Source organism: Candoia aspera, chromosome 7 (genome assembly GCF_035149785.1).
Source record: "Candoia aspera isolate rCanAsp1 chromosome 7, rCanAsp1.hap2, whole genome shotgun sequence".
NCBI lineage: Eukaryota > Metazoa > Chordata > Lepidosauria > Squamata > Boidae > Candoia > Candoia aspera.
This window is the reverse complement of record NC_086159.1, coordinates 84,220,086-84,242,423: the sequence shown is the minus strand read 5'-3', so window position 1 is coordinate 84,242,423 and position 22,338 is coordinate 84,220,086. Positions and strand designations below refer to the sequence as shown.

At 47.2% G+C, this 22,338-nt stretch overlaps 1 protein-coding gene across 1 annotated transcript in view; it reads left to right on the top strand.

Annotated features, from left to right (window-relative positions):
- The first annotated feature begins 6,594 nt into the window (after positions 1 to 6,594).
- Positions 6,595 to 22,338, top strand: part of CRACR2A (calcium release activated channel regulator 2A) — a 60,375-nt gene continuing 44,631 nt past the window's right edge. The window contains exons 1-4 of the mRNA XM_063308385.1: positions 6,595 to 6,850; positions 9,377 to 9,488; positions 11,660 to 11,825; positions 22,163 to 22,309. Coding sequence (XP_063164455.1) covers positions 6,680 to 6,850; positions 9,377 to 9,488; positions 11,660 to 11,825; positions 22,163 to 22,309 — 596 coding nt within the window. The 5' untranslated portion in view covers positions 6,595 to 6,679. The remainder of the gene's footprint in view (positions 6,851 to 9,376; positions 9,489 to 11,659; positions 11,826 to 22,162; positions 22,310 to 22,338) is intronic.

The window sequence follows — 22,338 nt, the reverse complement described above, 5'->3', positions numbered from 1 at the left end:
AACTTTAATATTACATGTTAACTTATCATTCATCATTGAGGTGCTCAAGCTCCAGCACCACGACAAGGTAACGATCTATTTCTGTTTTATTGACTATTCTAAAGCCTTTGACTGTGTGGACCATAACAAATTGTGGCAAGTTCTTAGTGGTATGGGGATACCAAGTCATCTTGTATGCCTCCTGAAGAATCTGTATAATGACCAAGTAGCAACGGTAAGAACAGACCACGGAACAACGGACTGGTTTAAGATTGGGAAAGGAGTACAGCAGGGTTGTATACTCTCACCCTACCTATTCAACTTGTACGCAGAACACATCATGCGACAAGCTGGCCTTGAGAAATCCAAGGCTGGAGTTAAAATCTCTGGAAGAAACATTAACAATCTCAGATATGCAGATGATACCACTTTGATGGCTGAAAGTGAAGAGGAATTGAGGAGCCTTATGATGAAGGTGAAAGAAGAAAGTGCAAAAGCTGGTTTGCAGCTAAACCTCAAAAAAACCAAGATTATGGCAACCAGCTTGATTGATAACTGGCAAATAGAGGGAGAAAATGTAGAAGCAGTGAAAGACTTTGTATTCCTAGGTGCGAAGATTACTGCAGATGCTGACTGCAGTCAGGAAATCAGAAGACGCTTAATCCTTGGAAGAAGAGCAATGAAAAATCTCGATAAAATAGTTAAGAGCAGAGACATCACACTGACAACAAAGGTCCGCATAGTTAAAGCAATGGTGTTCCCCGTAGTAACATATGGCTGCGAGAGCTGGACCATAAGGAAGGCTGAGCGAAGGAAGATAGATGCTTTTGAACTGTGGTGTTGGAGGAAAATTCTGAGAGTGCCTTGGACTGCAAGAAGATCAAATCAGTCCATCCTCCAGGAAATAAAGCCAGACTGCTCACTTGAGGGAATGATATTAAAGGCCAAACTGAAATACTTTGGCCACATAATGAGAAGACAGGACACCCTGGAGAAGATGCTGATGCTAGGGAGAGTGGAAGGCAAAAGGAAGAGGGGCCGACCAAGGGCAAGGTGGATGGATGATATTCTAGAGGTGACGGAATCGTCCCTGAGGGAGCTGGGGGTGTTGACGACCGACAGGAAGCTCTGGCGTGGGCTGGTCCATGAAGTCACGAAGAGTCGGAAGCGACTAAACGAATAAACAACAACAACTTATCATTGATCGCAATATCCCACACTTTATACCATTCCTCTATTTGATAATCACCTTGTAGCTTTCATTTTCTACCTATCATTAATCTTAACACCCTCAGTAGATTTGTAATTAAATCTTTAGAAGGTTGAGTGCATCTAACGTTGTCATACATTGATAACAATGCTATATCTAGACATACCTCCAAATTTATCCCAGTTATCTCATTTATCTCTTTAAATACCAATTGCCAAAACTTATGTACCTGTTTACAACTCCACCACATGTGGTGATAAGTGCCAGATTCCTGGCATCCCCTCTAACATAATACTAAATATTTCTTATCTATTTGATTTAATCTTACAGGTGTCAAGTACCATCTCCAAACCAATTTTAAAAAATGTTCCTTTATCCTTACAGGCATAGTTTTTAAAAGGGGATCTCTAAAAGTCATGTGAACATCCTTCTAAAAATCCTTCAGTGATAATGACTCAGATACTCCTCTGCTCCTCGTGGATCCCTTCCCCCACAATTGCCAGTATCAAAGCTGCTTTGCGACTTCACAGTTCAACATGAGGAGTACAGTTCTTTGGAATTTAGGTAGAGCTTTCTGCCAGTTCAGCTTGTCCAAAAATGACTCTTCAGCATGCAGCAGGTTGAAACTTCCTCCTGCAAGGTGGGCAGTGCCTGTCTGCCTGGAGGAAGAGTTGATTTTCTTCTGCTTGTGCACATTCTAAGTTATAGCATAGAGCTCCTCCACCACCACTTTTCACTTCATATTTCACAGAAGAAGACATGAGGGTTTCTCGCTGGACTCTTGGTTTGTTGCTATTAAATCCTGGCTTGCTGTGTTAGATGTTCATGCCTGTCCTATGACTGTATTTTGGGGTGGATCCTAAGAACAGCCATAAATGGCCCATATAACTATCTAATCAGGTGCGGCTATAAACTTCTCTAACTTATTGGCTCTTCCTAGAGTAGTACCGCAGCTCTAGAAATGCACACTGGGAGACCCATGCAGATATGCGCATTGACAGAACCCAAGAGGCGGTAGAACTGGTTAGTCCTGCTCCCCTTCCGCCCACCGTTCCCTTTCTCAGTCCTGTGTGTTGGTTGAGCAAAGCGCTCAGTCCTCTCCTATGCCCTTCCTTCCTTCCTTCCTTCCTTCTTTCTCAGTATCTGCGCTCAGGTAGACCAAAAGAACAGGCTTAAAAATTGCAGTCTGACTGCAGGAGGCATCAGCCAAGAGTTACCGTTTTCCTCCGTTCTCCTGAGGAATGAGAGAGGTGAGTTGTTCATCCTCTGCTAGAGTTCTTTTCTTTGTCTTATTTTTCTTTTAAGGACAAAATACAGGCAGGGATACATCAAAGGAAAGATATTCAGAAACAAAACGAAATCAAATGTCCAAGTAGCCATTTTAGCAGTCTTTAAGAGGGAAGTGTGTCTGGTTTTACTTCCTCTGCCTTTTATATGTTGGAATGCAGCCAGTAACCCTTTTTGTTTCTTCCCTTTACTGATGCTGTTTAGTACATGTAGCTGAGAGCAAAGGTTTTCTTTGGGGGAGATTTTAAAGGTTTAAAGTTACAAATTCAGAATACAGTATTTTGAAAGTGTTTTTTTATTTTGGTTTCTTTTTCTTTTTCCTGTAGTAATTTTAAAAATATTCTAAAAATTGTATAATCAGTCATTTTTTAAGGAAAGGGAACGCATATGATATGTTTCCCTTGGAAAAGCAAAGCCAAGTGCACTGACCAAAACCAACCCAATACTCTCATAGGGGCAATCCTGGTATTAGGTGAATCAAAGTTTATTTAATAGGCACAAACTTTCAAGTTTTCAAGGTCTCTTCATCAGACAAGATTGTTATAATCTCAGGAAAAAATGGAGGGGGGGGAATACAACTGATGTTCAACTCCGATAAACAATAATGCCACCTGACATAGATGTGGCCTGAAAAACACCCCCATTCTCCCAATTTTAACTCTCTTCTACACCAGGTGGGCAGCTATTGGTGGTGAATAAGCAGAATAAATGGCAGATGTCACAAGAATCCATATAGTGCAGCCACTGTTTTCTGTAACCTTCCTGGCAGAGATCGTGAAGAGGACTTCGACTGTAGCCTCAAAGGACAGAACTATGTGAATGACCTACTATCCTTAGTTAAAGCCTATTTAAGAATGAATGTGAAAATTATTCTTCATTGCTGCAGCTAATAGTTTTACTAAGATCTTGAGCTATAGAAATAGTCCCCAGCTGCTTTAATCATGGTGGTAACAATTGCGTGGCCCACAGATTAGAAGCATAAATCTAAACATTACGGTCGCCCATCCTATCAAGGAGTTTTCATTTGTAAGTGTAGCGTTGATATGGGAGATCTTGATCAAACTCAGTCTGCAGATTCTTTAGTGGGATGGATAATAGCAGTGAAGAAACCCCCATCCAGGACAACTTCTCTGTCAGTCTTCTGTAGAAACATGTAACTGAGGGAGGATGTAGGGTGTGTCTTGCCAGATCCAGCTAGGTTGGCCACAAAGAGACCTCTTGTCACAAGCTAACATCTTGGCAGACTGCAGGAACTCCAGGGCGGAGTGCCAATCTCTTTCTTACAGTGGAAAGTGTTCCCTGAAGTAAAAATGAAAATATGATAATCTGTTAGCCAGGTGGTGAACCTCCATTCCTTGACTGGTTTACAGTCCGGGTGTGTCTCCTTCTGTACACACATCGGCACATTTGCAAGCTGGGCTCTTCTCTTAGGAATGGTGTGTGATGTATCTGCCAGGCAGGCTACACAGAGTTTGCTCAATGGTTATTATGCCAGATGGAAATGCTTCCAGGTAGAGGACTAAATGGTTAAATTACATGTAAAATAAGCAAGTTATGTTACTTGGCAAATTTAACAACAACTAGGCATGAATGGAAAGAAATTCAGGGACACTGGAATGCCTGGCATGTTTGTTGAGTCATCTCTCCCTGCTTTGATAATTAGCAGACATTGTTCACATTATATCAGGGCTGTTTCTGAGAAACCTGAGATTCATAGGGGGCCAAATTCTTTCCTAAATCCACATGCCCTGGATTTTCTAAGACTGTTCGGCCCACATAGTCTCTGCTTTAGTGAAAGATGTGCAAAAGCTAATTTTTCCTTAGTGAACACAGAGTACTCAACACGCTTGAAGTGACTTATGTTTCCTGTGGTTTCATGGATTTCCTCACCACTCATATTAAACTCAAGAGTGACAAGCAGATGCAAATTTCTAAACACTAGTAGTCTTAGCTACAGATCTACAGTACTTCCTGTAAAAGTTTGAAGGGGAAGGCATGACAGTGCACTCTCCTGGTTTTGACCACTGTGCTGCATTCGTTCTCATAAGGCAAAGATGTAACAAACTGAGTTTAACAGAGGCAACCATTTAGTGCGGCACAGGTTGCCAGATTGCTTTTGTTTCGTTCTCAGCCTGATTAACCTCTTCCCTAAAGAGAAATCCAGGGGATTTCAGAATATTTATTTAAGGTTGTTAAAAACCTACCAGATACATACTTAAGCCCAACAGTTGGGTACATAGAAGAGGCTGATAAGCCTGCACCTGTTTTTAGTTGAGATGTTGCTCAACTCCCTTCAGGGGCCAATCTGGGGCTTCAGAAATAGCTCTCCCTGATTGCTGGGGGGTTGTCAGCTGTTTTAACTTGTTACCTGGAATGGAAGCAGCTTCAAAGAAAAACATTGAACTTTACTAGAGAAAGCTAGATCTTTAGGTGGGGATAAAGCATGCCAAATGTCTTCAGGTTGCACTCCTTTAAAATATATATTTTAGTAGTGCACATCAGTAGAAGAGGGCAACTTTTACAGGAACAGTATGCTACTGTATCGTGGTGTATGGAAGGCATGTTAGGGACACCTATTGATGGAGTCCCGAGCTTTGTTTTCCTCTGGTGGGATAAAGAGCAGGAAAACATCTGCTGATCATTCTCCTGGCTCTGGAAACAGCGCCCTTTGTGGAACAGTTCCAGGGCCTGGGCCTGTTTGGCTTGCAAAGGAGAAGGCACAGAGAGGCGAAGGGATTGGAATCTACCGATCTCTAAAAGGTTGCCGTGTGCTGCAGGGGCTGCTTTGTTCTCGGTTACACAAGGACCAGGGGCTTGGAACCCAAGAAAGGAAATTCAGGCTGAAGATGGGGAGACCTTTGTGATGTTAGGGCTATTAAATCATGGAACCACCTGCCTAGGACAGTGATGGCATCCCCCTCATGTGATTTTTTCCAGTGGGGGCTGGATGTTGTGAGAAATGTGGGGTCAGATATCTCAATAGCAATAATCCTCACTATAAGCCATTTAGGTTTTAGGAAGGAAATTTTATTAAGACGCTGTCCCTTGCCATCCAAAGACAGAAGTGAATGAGATTCCCTGGATCCCTCCCTCAAACTCATCATGTCTTCCTGCCTTTCTTTTGAAATTGAATCCTTGCAACCGCTTTGGGTTTTACAACTCAGCTCCCAAGCTGCATTCCTCGGGTCGGTGTCAATTGTAGATAAGGCGATTGCCAAAACAGTTCAGTCCCATCTCCACTGTGTCTGCTGGCGATGTCTCTGTTCCCAAGCAGCAATCAATCCACACCCCTCCCTCCTGCACATTTCATGACAGAGGAGAAGAACCAGAAACATTTTATGGTTTCTGGGACAAGTCTCTGACAGATGGCTACATTGCAATTAGAAAAATTAGTCAATGAACTTTGGTTATTAATTTTAATGTGACTTTTTAAAACATTTTACAAACCTTCTGAGATGATGCAATATAACAATTATATTGTTGCTAGCTGGCATAATGCAACATACTTTTTTTTTTAACTACCATAAAATGTTTTATTGTGGCAAACACTAGAAACCTCTCCCATTGGATCAATGATACTTAAACATTTATGGAAAATAGCTTTGGCAGAAAAAATAGTAGCTTCATTGCAAGGCCTTGACAAATCTTTTAACTAAGAAACATTTTATACAAATTTGGTTTCTAATGTTTAAGTGTATCAATAAATTAGTTCCTAATAGGTTATCCTCATTTATTGAACTGTTGCTGAGCACAGAGCATAGTTTTGGTGCTAGCTATGGATCCCCCAACAATCTGCCATGACCCCACATTTTGCTAGTTTGCTCATGGGCAGAACAACAGAAAAAAACCCTTTTCAGTTTGGCATGGTGTAACTTGATTCAATTTCTATCATAATAGTACAATGTTCTGCATCCCCAAGGTGGTTTCGGTTCCTGAAATTTTCCAAAGATTCAGCACATCCTTATAAAAAAAGAAAATAATAGTGTTAACTCCTCTAGCTTAATGAGAATGTCAAACATGTATGTTTACTATTTAGGCAGTTCTCCTTGGGTGCTTCAGCAGCTATTTATAGGAGTAATTGCAAAAAGAGTATCCTGAAGAACCTCAATACAAGAATCTTATATGTTCTCTGTTCTTTTGCTATTCAGCTTGTGGGCTGTATTTGAGGCTAACGAAATGACAACTTCATGAAAATCTGTGAAGATGGACAGGCAGAACAGGGGCATTGCTGATCCTCAGTTACAGGAAGATCCAGAAAGCAGCAAAATAGAAGACGACTCAGGAGCACAGTTGGATGTGTTAGCCAAAGCACATGAGTTCTTTCAGATCTGCGATGTAGAAGGGAAAGGGTTTATTGCTCGTCATGACATGCAGGTAAACTGCAAAATGTGGGTTTATAAGCATTCATTTTCAAAGAATCATTGTCCTGTTTGAAGTTACAGCTGTGAGCAGGCAAGAATAAACAGCACATTCATTCTCACACCCTTATTACTTGGCTGTAAATTAGTTCAACACAAATAGTGTAAACAGAGATAACCCACAGGCGGAGGGGCTTGAGCCTGGCAGAAAGTCTCATAAGGATGCATTTGCTTTTGTAGTGTAGCAGAGAACCCCAGCAAGTTGCTCTCCAGTGATGGCTGAGTAGGGAATTCTAGGGCCATAAAGGTCCTGGGACAGTGGAGCTGGTGGGAACCTGTCCACGATTGGAAGCCAGGGATCAGCCCATAAGGTAAGGAGCCAGAAGCGCTAGGAACATGGAAGGGGGCAAGAAGGGAGATATCCTAGCCATGAATCATGGGGGAATGAATGGCCTTTCCTCTGGAGGAGTTGCACTGACCTCTGCTCAGCTCTAGTGGTGGAGACCTGGCCATGGTATGGACCTAACTCCCTATGATCGGAACCTGCACACCTGTTCCAGGTCTTACCTACTAACCTCTGGACTTGCCATAGGTGGCTGATGGCCCACTGGCTCCCCAAGAGTAGGATGGCAAGCCACCAGGTTCTTTTCTCCAGTGGTAGAATTCATAGCACTGCCTGAGACAAATGTACTTCAGCTGTTTTTAAAAAGCACTACTAGCCATCACAGTATGTGAAATCTCCATTTTATTTTGGGGTTTGCTGCTTTAATTTTGCCTGCATCTCTTAATTAGCATTTGTCCAAAGCAGGAACCTGCAAATTTGCTTCAAGTTTTCATTTTGAGCCCAGCATTGTTGGGAACTCTCTTTCCATGTATCATTAGCTTTCAGTTCAGTGGTGGATCCTGCCTGGGGGCTGAGACAGGCTTACTGACCTTGATGCTGACTAACCAGGGAGATGTATTCAGCTCTTTCAGTACTATTGACTGTATCTTTCTGGATAGGCTCACAAGGCTAGAACTTGGATGTACGGCTCCTCCTTTTCCTGAAGGACTGGGCACAGAAGGTGGTGCTTGGAAATCTGCTTTTGAACTTTGAGACAATGTTCTATGGCAGGGTTTCTCCGCCAGGGTTTTGTGGCACCCTCGGATTCCCTGGGAGATCACAATTTATTTAAAACATTATTTCAAATTTGGGCAACTTCACATTAAAGAGGTAGCTTTCATTCTTTATTTTCAGTTTAAGAACACTGTTAATGCACATAGATTATAATGCAATATAATAATTTTGTAATGTCTGGCCTATATTGGAACATGAATGTGCAGGGGTTCCCTGAGACCTGAAAAATATTTCAAGGGTTCCTCAAGGGTCAGAAGGTTGAGAAAGGCTGTTCTGTGTATCCTTCAGGTCCTATTTTATCTCCCATGCTGTTTAATATTTATCTAAGTCATTTGGAATTTTGGAATGTGGCATCAATATATGGATGATGCCCAACTAGCATTCAATTCCATGTCATTCCAAAGACATAGTTGAAGTTCTGAACCATTGCCTGGAGACAATAATCCATGTAGACTAACTAGCTGAAGCTAAATTCAGAGAAGATGGGGTACTTGTTATTAGTACTATTATTATTGTGGTAATTGACTCAAGTTGTCTTGAAGTACGTATTGCTTTTATTGAAAGCAGAGGCTTGTAGTTTGTGGATTCTAGGTCCAAGTACCCTACCTGTCGGCCATATAAACTCTCTTTTTGCACCCCTTGGAACTCACCAAAATTAATCCAATGAAATGTGGCAGCAGAATTCACTTTTTTTTTTTTAACCAGAGAAAGTGAGAGAGAGAAGCAAAGTGTTTCTGTTGTTGTCAGAGGTAGAGTTCCAGATACTGGATTCTGTACTGTATTTAAAAAAGGATGCATGATCATTGAGGGATGCTTGGGGATCAATGAGAAGGGGAACAAATCTGCAGTGTATCTCAGGTTCATTTGTTCATACTCTTTCCACCCCTCTGTGGAGAAGCATGGATACAGAACTGCAGCATTATACCTAGAAGGACTGTCATATGATGGAGCTTAGGATAAATTTTCTTTATAGAGCAAATGTCTAGGATCCACCAAGTTAGCTCTCTGTTAGCCAAAGGATTAATCACCATGACAGGCATGTGAAGCTCAATCCTTATTAAACAGAAAATAATTCCCAAATGTGTACAAGTCAGCCTTTAAAGAGTAGTGTGGGAGGAATGATTACTCATCATACCTGCAATTTTTATGTCACTGATGGCTATTTAATAAAGACATCGCATTGGTTCCAAATTTCTTTGGTGCCTTTCTAACCCAGTCTGAATCTAGACATTATCTCTGTAAGACACAGGCTGAGATCCTCATGAGTCAATGAGACTTATTTCTTACTAGATAGTTGTAATTCCACTGGGTAAAAAGAAAAGCAATCTTCTGTCCATCTAAATTATTTGCTTTTTTCAGGATCTTTTTAAAGTTAACCTTTTATATATAACATCTGTGTAATCAAGGAAAACATTGTCATTTTAGAGGCTCCATGGTGAGTTACCTCTTGTCCCAGAAGAGCTGGAGAAAGTATTTGACACTCTGGATACAGATGGCAATGGTTCTCTTACTCTAGAAGAATTCACCACAGGATTCAGTGAGTTTTAAGTGCACCTATAGTGCTTTAGAAGTATTTCAGCTGTCAATTCCTACTCTAGTGGTATTTTATGTATTCATCTATATGATTTGCTTTCTCATCACTCAGTAGCATAACTTGATCTAGAGAAAGGCCAATGGAATCCTTTGATTGGTACATTGCTCTCTTTGTAGCCCCATCTGCCATGCCTTGCAATGCCAATTACATTTTCCCTGAGGTGAGGAAGTGTTCTCTGTATTCTTCTGTGGCTTGGCAGCTCCATGTGCTGATATTGTGATGATATGTTGTAGATTCTTATTACTTTTCAATAAATAAAATAAATCATTTCAATAAATAAAATAAAATAAAAAGATTTCCTTTCCCTTTCACCTCCCAGCAAAATTCATAGTTATACAAATCATTTATGCCTACTTACTGACTTATACGCTACTGCCTTCTATCTTTATTATGCAACCACTTATCTTTGTTTTGTTCTCCACATGTCAGATAAGATCTGGTTGAATCTACTCTTTATTAATCATTTATTTTATAATTATTGATATTATATTGATATTATTTATATTTTGCTCTACAGGTAGTCCTCAGTTAATGACAGTAATTGGAACCAGAATTTCCATCACTAAGCAATGCAGTCATAAAGTATAATGTCATGTGATTGCATCGCTTAGTGACAGCAATCCTGGCAATCCCCATTGCCGTCATTAACTGGATCCTATCGATCATTAGGCGAGGACCCACCCTGATCCAAGCCATTCCTGGCTTGGTCGCTCCCAGCCCTGAACCTCGGTAAGATAAGGGACTGCCTCCTCTTCGACTTCCCCTACCTGCCTATCTCCTCACCCATCTGTGCCCTTTTGACCACCCTGCACAGCGGCACTCAGTGGTGGCACTGGTTGTTTTGGGGCTGAAGTAGGGGCTGGCTGGGACTGCTGAAGGCTCCAGGCCTCTACTTCGGCCCCAGTGCCACCACCACTGCCGAGGAGTGCTGCTGTGCAGGGTGGCCAAAAGGGCAGAGATGGGGGGAGTTGAAGCCCCCCTGCAGTTGTAAGTGCAGGTGGGCTGCTGAGCGCCTGAATTTTGATCGCATGACTAGGGACACTGCAGCGGCAGGAACTTTGGGGACTGGGCATAAGTACCATTCATTCAGCGCCACTGTAACTTTGAATGAGGACTACCTGTATGCTGAAATTTCATGGCAGGGTTTTCCATAAAACAATTGTTAGTAAGAATGTGACAAAACAATGTGGCCTTGATCATAAGAATAGTGTGTCATTATTGTGTTATTGTTGCTCTGTAGCTAAAAAGGATTTGATCTGAAGGTAGTGAGAAAAAAGAAGCATTACTTTTACAGTTTGTTCCACTCAACTGTACGTCGACATTGAGATATCTCTCACCAGCTCATAGAAAGTCTTTGGTTGCTTATTCAATTTCTCAATGATACCGTGCAGTAATTGGAATATTGTGGTCTAGTGGGTCACTTTGGCCTGAAGACACACCTGTCAGTCATGAAGTCTTCTCCTCTTCTGACGTGGAAATTAGGCACTGCTACTTCTCTCTAGTTACTGACTACATCTAGTAATGTGTGTGGATTCAACTCCTTCCTGCACCCTGGAAGGCTTCGTCCCACAGCCTGGGTGGGGAGGACGTGGATTTCTTTCCTTCCTTCCTTTCCCACAGTCAGAAGAGATTGAAAGGAACAGAAGCCTTCAGCAAACTCCTCCCTTGCTATTTAACCTCAAGGGGAGAGGCTCACCCTAGCAGAGGTAGAGATGCTTAGTCTGCAGGTCAGTTATGGGCACCTTGGTGATTTGACTGAGACCTTCAGAGCTTCTGTTGCTAGAGGCACTCATTAAAAATGCTCACCTCATGAGATGCTGCCAGACCGGTCGTTCACTGGACTGTGGTACCTATTTGTCATCTGGTATATTGAAAACCAAGACTTTCCATTCTTTTGGAAGGAATTAATAGAAGCAGTTTGTTTAATGAATGTTGTAGAATTCTGATGTTCTTCGGTTATAATCTTTAACAGAAAATGACACACTCTTTTTAGGCTATAGAAGCTAATTTAGCATGATTTATTTCTCATGCTCTTAAAACTAGATTTTTTCATTTATCTCAAACACCTTGAGTGCTAACATATTTTATAAAACCAAAACTTTTAAAACCTGCAGGCCAGTTTTTGTTTGGGAGGAAGGAATCTGTTCCTGAGATCTGTGGATGTGAAACTGGAAATAACTTTCATCCGAAATCAAAAGAAAGCATCATGGAAGGAAATGAGGAAGAAGATCAGTTTTCCAATCTTATGGAGCGGCTTGGAGCTAATAATATCTTGAAGGAGTAAGTATTGCCACTGAAACAGTGGAGAAGCAGGAGAATCACACAAACACCGTCTTTCTAGATTGGGCCATTTTGGCCTGGAGGAAGAAGGTCAGGTGTTTGAATGCCGCTTTATATCAGTGTTGAAAAATATATCCACCTGCGCAAGAAAACTGATTCAAGGCTTGTTTAAAATATCATTGAAGAAAAGGATGTATTTACAATTTCCGTCTGGCAATCTGGACATCAGGCCTATTTTTCAGTCTCCCAGGAGAGCAGACCAAAAGTCATTTTCTGTGGTTCTCCAGTTGTTTCTCCCCTTTCCTCATTGGCTCTGTGGCCCACCTGGAATTCTGCTTTCCAGTTGCTTTTCTCAGGCTGCACTCGAGTAATGCAGTCATCCTCTTGGCTGTTCTTCCCTGTCGTACAGTATAATCAGTCACACTCAACTGCTCTTTTGCAGATAGAAGGCTCCATCGGTGAATGCAGCCCATGTGTTCGTTATGTCACGTTTTAGGGCTCAACATCCTCCTTGCCCTGCTTTGTTTTTTACACTTCCAAACATCTTGGCAGGCTCACTGAGACCAAGATGGGCGGCACTGTGAGATGTGTGCAGCTGCAGTGAGATCATAGAAGAGCCAAAATCTCAAATGCCGGATTAGGTGTGATATTGGAGATTTGTTATTGGATCAATCAATATGTTCTTTTCCTTAGTTATATGTAGGCTAGCTGTGACTTTGGAGATGGATTGTGACAGCGGAGGCTTCTGAGTTCTTGCCTGAGAGATAAAAGCAGGCAGTCCCTGCACTGGTCTGTAAGACTGATTTCTTAAAAATTATTTCAAGTTCAGTTTTCTCACCATAATGGAGACCAGATTTGATGGGAGTTGTTAGTGCATATTTTAGGTGGGAACTTTTAATTAGAGTTGTATTCCCAGTTTAACTCAATTGGGAAATTCAGTCATTCTCAAGTAGGAGCTGGCCCTCAGGTTGCAGCAACAGAACATGTGCCTCAGGGACTGTGTTTGATATCATGAACTCTAAATAACTTTAAGCTGTTTTATTGGGAAGATACTCTGCTGGCTATCTTCTGGACTATTTGTTTTTCTGAAAGTACCAAAGGGTGCCCACCAAGATAAATAAAATAATGGACAGTAGTAAATATTGGAACTCTGGTGTAATTTACAAAACGTTTTTCAAGTCAGCAAAATAACTTGGTGGGCTTTGAGTACTGTCTGCTCTCTGAGTTGAGTGTGTGAGGTTGCCATCTTCTGGTCATATTCGGTTAGGCAGCAAAATGTCCTGGGACTGCCTTGCAATTGAGATCTGAATTTCAAACAGTCCTCAAATGATCATATGTAGGATTGGTGGCATTAATCTGGTGCCAGGCTGTTTAGCTCCAGAATCTATGGCCTCTGATGGAATCATTATCCAAAAGAAATACATATTTTGGTATCAAGAATATGACATCTACGATATTAGGATCATAGATGAGAAAATGATTTTAACTTACTGCTGCCAGAAACTTGAGTTACTATTCAGCTTTGCTCTGTTCACTTCCATTGATAATTGAAATGCTAAGGGAAATTCACAGATTCCCTCGTGCAAGAAAAAGTTTGAGTAATTTGAAGGGGGAAAAAAAGTGGATGCTCTTCATTTTAATTTGATGGTATCCTAGAAAAAAAGTTTCCATTACCAATTCCTCTTCCAAAAATGAAAGTGGTAGGCAGCACCTGCAGTGAGAGGACAGCAGATTTGGGAGAAGGGATAGGCATGTTCCCATTCTGTTCTCTCTCAGATTGCCCTCCAAATGGCTCGGAGGAATGATGGTGTGTGCGTGCGTGCGTGCAATCAGGCCTGCTGCAAAAAAGGAAAGGGGAAACAGTAGAATGGGAAGAACGCTTGTACATTCATAGCTCCTCTTATCTCTTTGACAATTCTCTTGAAAGAGCTAGAATTAATGATGACAGATGACCCAACCCCGTAACTGGCCATAGACATATTTGGAGAGGGAGTTCTCCTTCCTCCATGCAGTTTGGAGGGGTTTGGAGACAGCACCTTCCAGTGATACCACCGTAATTAAAATAAGAACATTTGAAGTACCTGCAGTGTGATGTTTAACCCCACTAACCAGGAGTATTGCTGGAGTGGCTTATGGGTTGAGAACTGGAGACACTGTTTCACTGGTTCCATTCCTTTCTGCAGGACCGCACAGAATCCCATTGAATGTACGCATCCCATTCCCAGATTTGCTGACTTTCCTGGATTCCAAACTGTTAGTTAATACATAGGTGGCTTCAGTGAACTTTGGTGCACTAGTCAGGACACCCACTGAAGCAAATAGCCCAGCTTGAGTGATCCACGCCCTCACAAGGATCCATGTTCACACTTGGATTACTGCAAACTGGGTGTGGCTATCTTTTCAGATCATCTATACTGGCGGCTGATGCGTAGCGCATTGGCCAGATTAAGTGGTGTGACTAAATGAAGACGTTCACATGGATCTATAAAGCCATAAATGGCTCAGGAAACAAGCATGTAAAAACCTCTCTCTCAAGACCACCAGTCCTTGCATCAGGTTAGCTAGGGGGGTTCTGCGTCTGGCCTCCCCAATGGGTTTGACTGACAGTGTGGCAGCACCCCAGCTGAACACCCTTTCCCAGGGCAAGTGAGGCCCCATGGCCTTGAAGACATGGTGAGCCACAACTGAAGCCATGTTTCTTCACCTAGGCTGGTACTGGAGGAGGAGCCGCCGCTGCTGCCTTTTCTTAGGAAATACATTTTAATTGCTGTGCTCTCATTGTTTTGTCATTTTAGTTGGTGGGGGTTTGTTTTGTTGTTCGTTATCAAGTTATTGCTTTTGTTCCACACTCTGTGCTCCTTTGGGAGAAATAATAGCATAAATGAACAATTTCACTTTTGTTGCTATTTTTAAGATTAGTAATACAAAGGAGTCCTTAGCAGCAAGGACAGAAATTGTAAACATATATAAGAACATTAACATTTTTGCAGAAGACAGTCACGTACAAGTGGCTTCATATCTTCAGTAGTAAAATGGAGAGATGGATGAAAAAGTTGTACAACTCATTTCTTAAAACAGAAACATACCCAAATCTACATTTCTTCATCAATGGAACCAAAAGGACTTTGCTAGTCTGCTTCTGGGTTCAATCCAGGGCGCTGGCAGTGGCCTATAAGGCCCTTCATGGCACGGGCCAGGTTCCTTGTGGGACTCTCTCCCCCCAGGTGTGTCTACCCACCCTGTGAGATCCAGCAGGAGAGGCCTGCCCTGAGCCCCACCCATTGGGGAGGGCCATCTGGCAGGCCCCAGAGGAGAGCCTGGTGGTGCTGCCCTCTGGAATACCGTTCCCCCAGACTTTAGACTTGTCCCAACCCTGCTGGGTTTCTGTAAGGCCTTAAAAACCTGATTTTGCAGCCTAGCCTGGGCCCGGGGTTGTGTGGTTGAGCCCGTACCTTGGCTATATTGATGGTGTTGGTTGGTTTTATCTTGACTCTCGTATTTGTAATGTATTTATCCTTTATGATGTTTTTATCTAGTTTTTATTCTGTTATGTCATGCGCTGCCTACCTCTGAATAATTCTCAGACACTGGTTCTGTGGAACAGGCTCTGATTTATTCACAGCGTAGATACAGTTTGGGAAAAAAGCTGAGAGTGACAGGAGCACGCCGGTGTGGGGTTTAAATACCCCGCGCCGGTCAGCGCCCCCTCACTCGCGGTTACGTCACCCCCCTTTGTCCAACACGTTGTCCTGCCGGTAGGTGAGGGGTTGCGAGGCCCCGCTGGCGTTCCGGGATCGCCCATCATCGGTTTCTCTATTCCTCCGGTGATTGCTGTCAGCTGGGCGATCTCCGTTGCGTTAGCGCTAACAGCTTGGGTGTGCCTCGCGATCCGTTTAGCCATTGTTTCTTGACCTTCAGTCTTTGTGAGTTGATGGCTACTTATCTTGAGCCCCTTCCCCTGTTTCCTTTCTATTGTCATGTGTGCCATTGCGCTGATGTCTTCAGCTCAACGGCACTCATGACATACTGCCCCCTGTCCGAATAGTGCCCCCCCCCCCGGTTTTCTGGTTTTTTTTTTTTTTTTTTTTTTCAGGAGAGCTGTCAAAAGGAACTTTTGAAATTCCCGCCGGAGTATTTTTCGCCCCTCCCTTTGTTCCGCCCTCTACCACGTGCCTTCCTGGGGTGTGTCCTTAGTGCGCATGCCCAGGTCACCCCCTGGCGTGCGCATGCTCCGGCCACACCCTGCTAGTTTGGCTCAGTTCGGCGAGGAGAGAGGCGTGGCTGGTCGGGTGCTTATCGGCTCCAGGTAGGGCCCTTCTTTTTTATTCAAAGTGCGTCGCCTTTGTTATGTGTGCTCCTGGGCGTTGCCCCAGGATGCCCCGTTGACTTGCTTGCCACTCCCCCGTGGGCCCGGGGCGGGGGGAGGGTGCTGGCGACCGCTTGTTACTGCCTCGTGGGCCCGGGGCGGGGGGAGTGAGTCCCGGGGGGGGGAGGTCCACCCAAGTCGCGGGCTTGGGGGGGCCCTTTCCCTTGGGGCACGGGAGGCGGGGGGGCCCCGCGGGGGAGGGGTTTTGCAGGTGACGGCTTGCTGGCCTTGGTTTTGGCTTGTCGGGGTATGCCCGGTGAAAAGCCCGGGTCAGGTCAGGCGCGTTAACGTTGTGCGCCGCCACCCATTCTGGGTGGGGGAAGTGTTTCCACCTGACCAAATAGTGTAAAGTTCCCCGTTGCCTGCGAGAGTCGAGTATGTCCCTTACGTCAAAGTGATGTTGCCCGTCGATCATCACCGGTGAGGGCTGTGGCGTGCTTGGGTGCCATCGTGAGGTGGTTGCCGGTTTCAGGAGGCTGGTGTGGAACACCGGGTGGAGTCTCCGTAGGTTGTGTGGCAGGTCCAAGCGTATTGCCACCGGGTTCACTATTTGCGTGACTCGGAACGGCCCGATGTACTTAGGCCCCAGTTTTTTCGAGGGTTGGGGTGACTTTAGAAATTTGGTGGATAGGTAGACCATATCCCCCGCCTGGAACGTCGGTTGTTGGCGCCGGTGCTTGTCGGCCTGCTCTTTGTAGGCCGCCTGTGCATCCTTTAGCGCTGCCGTGATTATTGGCCACGATTCCGCAATCTTCCGTCCCCAGTCGCTAGCGTCCACCTGGGGTTCCGGGGGTTGTGGTAGCTCCGGTATGGGGACGAAGTCGCGCCCCGAGACTACCTCGAACGGAGTTTTCCCCGTGCTCGTGTGGACGGCGTTGTTGTATGCGACTTCGGCAAACGGGAGCAGTTCGGCCCAGTCGTCTTGATGATAGTTGGTGTATGAGCGTATGAATTGCTCTAGGGTGGCATTAAGGACCTCTGTGGCTCCGTCCGTCTGGGGGTGCCAAGCAGTGGATAGGGCCTGTTGGGTCCCCGTCAGCTTTAGGAAGGCCCGCCAGAATTTAGAGGTGAACTGTGTACCCCTGTCGGTCACCACACGTGCGGGACATCCGTGTAACCTGTACACGTGGATGAGGAAGAGTTTGGCTAGTTGTGCGGACGGGACCGACGTGCAGGGGATGAAGTGGGCCTGTTTCGAGAAGTAATCCTTCACCACCCAAATGGCCGTTTTCTTCTGGCTGGGTGGGAGGTCCACTATAAAATCCATAGAGATTTCCTCCCATGGGCGGGAGGGTTCTGCCACCTGTTGTAATAGCCCCGCGGGTTTGCCTGGTGCCCGTTTGGCCTTAGCACACGTTGGGCAGGACGCTACGTATGCTTTCACGTCTCGTCTGAGCGCGGGCCACCAGAATTGACGCCTTGTTAGGTGTAGGGTCTTGAGGAACCCAAAGTGTCCCGCTTGCTTGGCGTCGTGTGCCCTATGCAAGATCGCTTGGCGTTGCGAGTCCGGGACATAGATTCTGCCTTCCCCCCATGCCAGGTCCTGTGCCATCGTTACCTTGTCGGGGTTTGCCAGGAACCAGGGGTCGGTTTTGAGGGCGGCGGCGAGGTCCGTGCGTATTCCCCCTGGTAGTTGCGGTTGGCTTCGTCTGGTCGCAGGTTGTCCCGCCGTCGGCTGCGCCGTAGAGTCGAGCTGCCTCCGAGCGCCGCTTTGGGTGGTCACGGCCATCCCCAGTTGCGAGGCGGATAGGACCGTCCCAATGGTGTCTGGGGCGGGTTCTTCGTCCTGGGGCAGTCGGGAGAGGGCGTCGGCCAGGAAGTTCTTTTTGCCCGGCATGAACTTCAGCTGGAAATTAAAGCGGCTGAAGAATTGGGCCCATTGGACCTGTTTTGGGCTAAGGCGTCTGGGCGTTCGGAGGGCCTCGAGGTTCCGGTGGTCGGTCCAGACCTCGAATGGTTGGGTGGCTCCCTCGAGTAGGTGTCGCCATGTTTCTAGCGCCGATTTTACCGCGAAGGCTTCTTTCTCCCAGACGTGCCATCGCCTTTCTGTCTCGGAAAATTTCCTCGACAGGCGCATGGTTTCAGGAGTCCCGTGGGGTCCTTTTGGAGTAGGATGGCCCCCAGGGAGAAGTCTGAGGCGTCGGCTTGGACCACGAACGGCCGTTCTGGGTCCGGGTGCGCGAGGATTGGCTCCGTGGTGAACAGCGCTTTCAGCTTGTTGAATGCGGTCTGGCACGCGGGAGTCCAATTCAATACTGTGCCCGGGTTCTTGGCGCGTCGGGTGTCCCCCACCCCTTTGGTTTTGAGGAGGTCCGTTAGGGGGAGGGCTATCTCTGCGAACCCCCGGGCGAATGACCTGTAAAAATTCGCGAAGCCGAGGAAGCTCTGGAGTTGGCGTCTGTTGCAGGGGCGTTCCCAGTTCAGCACCGCCTCGACTTTTGCGGGGTCCATTTCTATGCCGTCTCCAGAGATTCGGTACCCCAGGTAGTCTAGGCGCGCTTTATGAAATTCGCACTTTGTAGGTTTGGCGTAGAGCTGTGCCCTTCTGAGCTTGTCGAGGACTTGCCTGACTAGGGTCACATGTTCTTTGTGCGTTTTCGTGTAGATGAGGACGTCGTCTATGTAGACAAGGACCCCTTTGAACAGGTGTTCATGCAGTACCTCATTGATGAGCTGCATAAACACCCCGGGGGCCCCCGCGAGTCCGAACGGCAGCACTTTGTACTGGAAGGCACCTAGAGGGCAGTTGAACGCAGTCTTCCATTCGTCCCCCTCCCTGATTCGGATGCGGTAGTACGCCTCGCGAAGGTCCAATTTGGAAAAGACTTTGCCCGTGGACAGGTGGGCGAGCATGTCTTTCACCAGGGGTAAGGGGTATTTGTTGGACAGGGAAGCCGCGTTTAGGCCCCGGTAGTCGGTGCAGAGCCGTAGGGTGCCGTCTTTCTTCTCCCGGAATAAGACGGGGGCTCCGACCGGTGAGCATGCTGGCTCTATGAATCCCCTCTCTAGGTTTTTATCGATGAACTCCCGGAGGGTTGCCATCTCCTTCGGGGTCATCGAGTAGATCTTTGGTCTAGGTAAGGGGACGTCGGGTAGCAGGTCGATCCGGCAATCCGTCTTGCGGTGGGGGGGTAGTTGGTCAGCTTCCGCCTCTCCGAAGACCTCAGAGAAGTCGGCGTATTGTTCCGGTAGGTCTGCTGTGGTAGCGTCGTCGTCGTGTGTAGTCGCCTCTGCTCGTCCCACAGTGGGGTTGGTTCTGCCCGCTGGAACTGGTGCCCGATACTTGCCGTCGCCAAATGTGAAGGTGCGGGTCTCCCAGTTGATGCGTGGGTTGTTTGTCGCGAGCCATGGCATTCCCAGGACTGCAATGGGCCGCCCGATGTGGGTGACGACGAACGATGTGCGTTCGGTGTGAGTGCCCATTTGCAGGGTGACCGGCTCGGTTTGCATCGTAGCCGGTTTCCCTCCCGCTGTAGAGCCGTCCAGCTGGTGGAATGCCAGCGGCGTGGGGAGGGGGAAGCAGCGGAGGTCGAGTTTGGCGACTAAGTCGGGGTGGATGAGGTTTTTTGAGCACCCCGAGTCCACTAGTGCCGCGGCCGTGGTGGCTCCGTTGCCGGCAGAGAGTTGAATTGCCGCCATTATCACGGAGCTTTCGTCGTTCCGTCGAGGTGGTCCGCGCTGCTGTCCCACCGCCTGCCTCGCAACACGTCTCAGGGCAGGCGGGGAGCTTTTCCCGCCGGCTGGTCTGGGTCTACGTTGTCCTCTTCCCCCCAGTAGGCGTCCCAGCCTTCCTCTGGTGTCGCTGTGGCTACGGTCATTCGGCAGTGAGGGGGCGGCACCAGGTTAGGTGGTTTGGGGCTAGCTTTCGGGGTGGGTTTAGGCGCACTGGTCGGCAGTCGGTTGGCGAAGCAATCCGCCGTCTTGTGCCCAAGTTTTCCACACCTCCCGCAGGGCTCCCGATTAAATTTCTTCTTTGGGTATGTGGGGCCGGCCGTCCCCACGTGTGGTGCGGGTACCTTTTTGCAGCTGTAGTTCGCGTCTTCCGTAGTTGTCATGAGGAAGGTGCGGTGCACGTGTTCGGCTTTCCCCGCGAGGTGGATCCACCCGTGTAGAGTTTCTGGGTCGTCGCGGTAGAGGGCCCATTGCAGTACGTCGTGGTTGAGCCCCCTTTTGAACATTTCCAGCAGGGTGGTCTCGGACCAGTCGCTGACCTTCCCCGCGAGGGCTTTGAACTCGAGGGCGTAGTCTGGGACAGTGCGTGTGCCCTGTTTAAGTCTTTGGAGTGCGCTCTTCGCCCTCACTTTGGCTAGTGGGTCTTCGAAGTAGCTTCTCATCTCCTTGATGAAGGCGGGGAAGTTGGCGAGGGCGGGGGAGCTGGACTCGTACAGTTGGACGTACCAGTCCGCCGCCCGGTCTTGTAATTTGATCGCCACGGCAGCGATTTTGTCCGCTTCGGAGTCGTAGGAGTGTCCGTGCCTCCCCATGAACTCCCTGGCGTTCGTAATAAAGAACGACAGTTTCGCGGGGTTCCCATCAAAGAAGATGGGGAAGTCCTTTGGGGCCCGGGCGTTTTGTGCGGCCCTTCCTCTCGCTTCCCGGCCTGTGGTGTCGTCCGCCTGGGCCATCTGTTGACCTTCATTTGGCCCGTGGGGGTTCGGCGCTTCGCTCGGGGTGCGGACCTGTGCGGGGACGTCGTCGGGCGGCGCGGGGGGCATGAGCGACTGAAGCATGGTCCGGAGTTCCTCCAGTTGTGTCTGCATGGCCGCGAGACCCGCTCGTGCTTCCTCGTCCATGATCCGCGCCGCCGCTGGGGTCGGTTCTGTCGGTGTGTCGGCGGGGGTGGGTTGCCGGTGGGGTTCAGTCTCTCTCGGCCGTTGGTCCGCTTCCTCCGCCGTCTGCTGGGTGTCTCCATCGTCCTCCTCTGTGCTTTCCGCCGTTGGGCTGTCGCTCCACGCCCGTTGCTGGGGTGCGATGTGGGGCGCGGGGTTCTCCGCTGGTTTTGGGAGGTATGTTGCTCCCTCCCGTGGTCGGGTTGCCTCCGTCCCCATCTCCCCTTGGGGTTGGAGCTGAGGCTCGGGTTGGGTCGGGTGGGCGTCCATGGCTCCGGGAGTCCGCGGTGCCTCTGGCCTCGGTCGGTCCTCCTCCGCTTCTTGCCGTGCAGCTCGCCCTCCTTGTCCGCGTCGCGCCGGCCTCATCTTCCTGGTCTTCTCGCCGTCTACTCCTCCCGCGGCTCGTTGTCGTCCGGTGGGGCTCGGCGAGGCTGAGTTTATGACTCTCAGCTTTATGTCATGCGCTGCCTACCTCTGAATAATTCTCAGACACTGGTTCTGTGGAACAGGCTCTGATTTATTCACAGCGTAGATACAGTTTGGGAAAAAAGCTGAGAGTGACAGGAGCGCGCCGGTGCGGGGTTTAAATACCCCGCGCCGGTCAGCGCCCCCTCACTCGTGGTTACGTCACCCCCCTTTGTCCAACACGTTGTCCTGCCGGTAGGTGAGGGGTTGCGAGGCCCCGCTGGCGTTCCGGGATCGCCCATCATCGGTTTCTCTATTCCTCCGGTGATTGCTGTCAGCTGGGCGATCTCCGTTGCGTTAGCGCTAACAGCTTGGGTGTGCCTCGCGATCCGTTTAGCCATTGTTTCTTGACCTTCAGTCTTTGTGAGTTGATGGCTACTTATCTTGAGCCCCTTCCCCTGTTTCCTTTCTATTGTCATGTGTGCCATTGCGCTGATGTCTTCAGCTCAACGGCACTCATGACATGTTAGCTGCCGACAGTCATAAGTTTGAGATGGGCAACCATGTAAGTTGAATAAATAAATAAAATTAGAACTGAAGAAAAAGTAAAAGTCACTGATTCTTCCATCTATCCCCATGATTCTTCCTTTATGATACAAGAGTGCTAAAATTATATTTGCTACTGAAGCCCAAAAAATTTAGCTCCTAACTTGCATTTCTTTTTTCCCTTTCCCTAGTGAAAATGATATAAAGAACCTCTGGCTGCATCTGAGGAAACATGAGCCTCACCTACTTTCCAATTTTGAAGAATTCTTGACAAAAATCTTCTCTCAGCTCCAAGAAGCTGATGATGAAAAGAACACCTTGGAGTGTGCCCTGAAAAAGTAAATGCTTCTTTTATGATGGCTTCCTA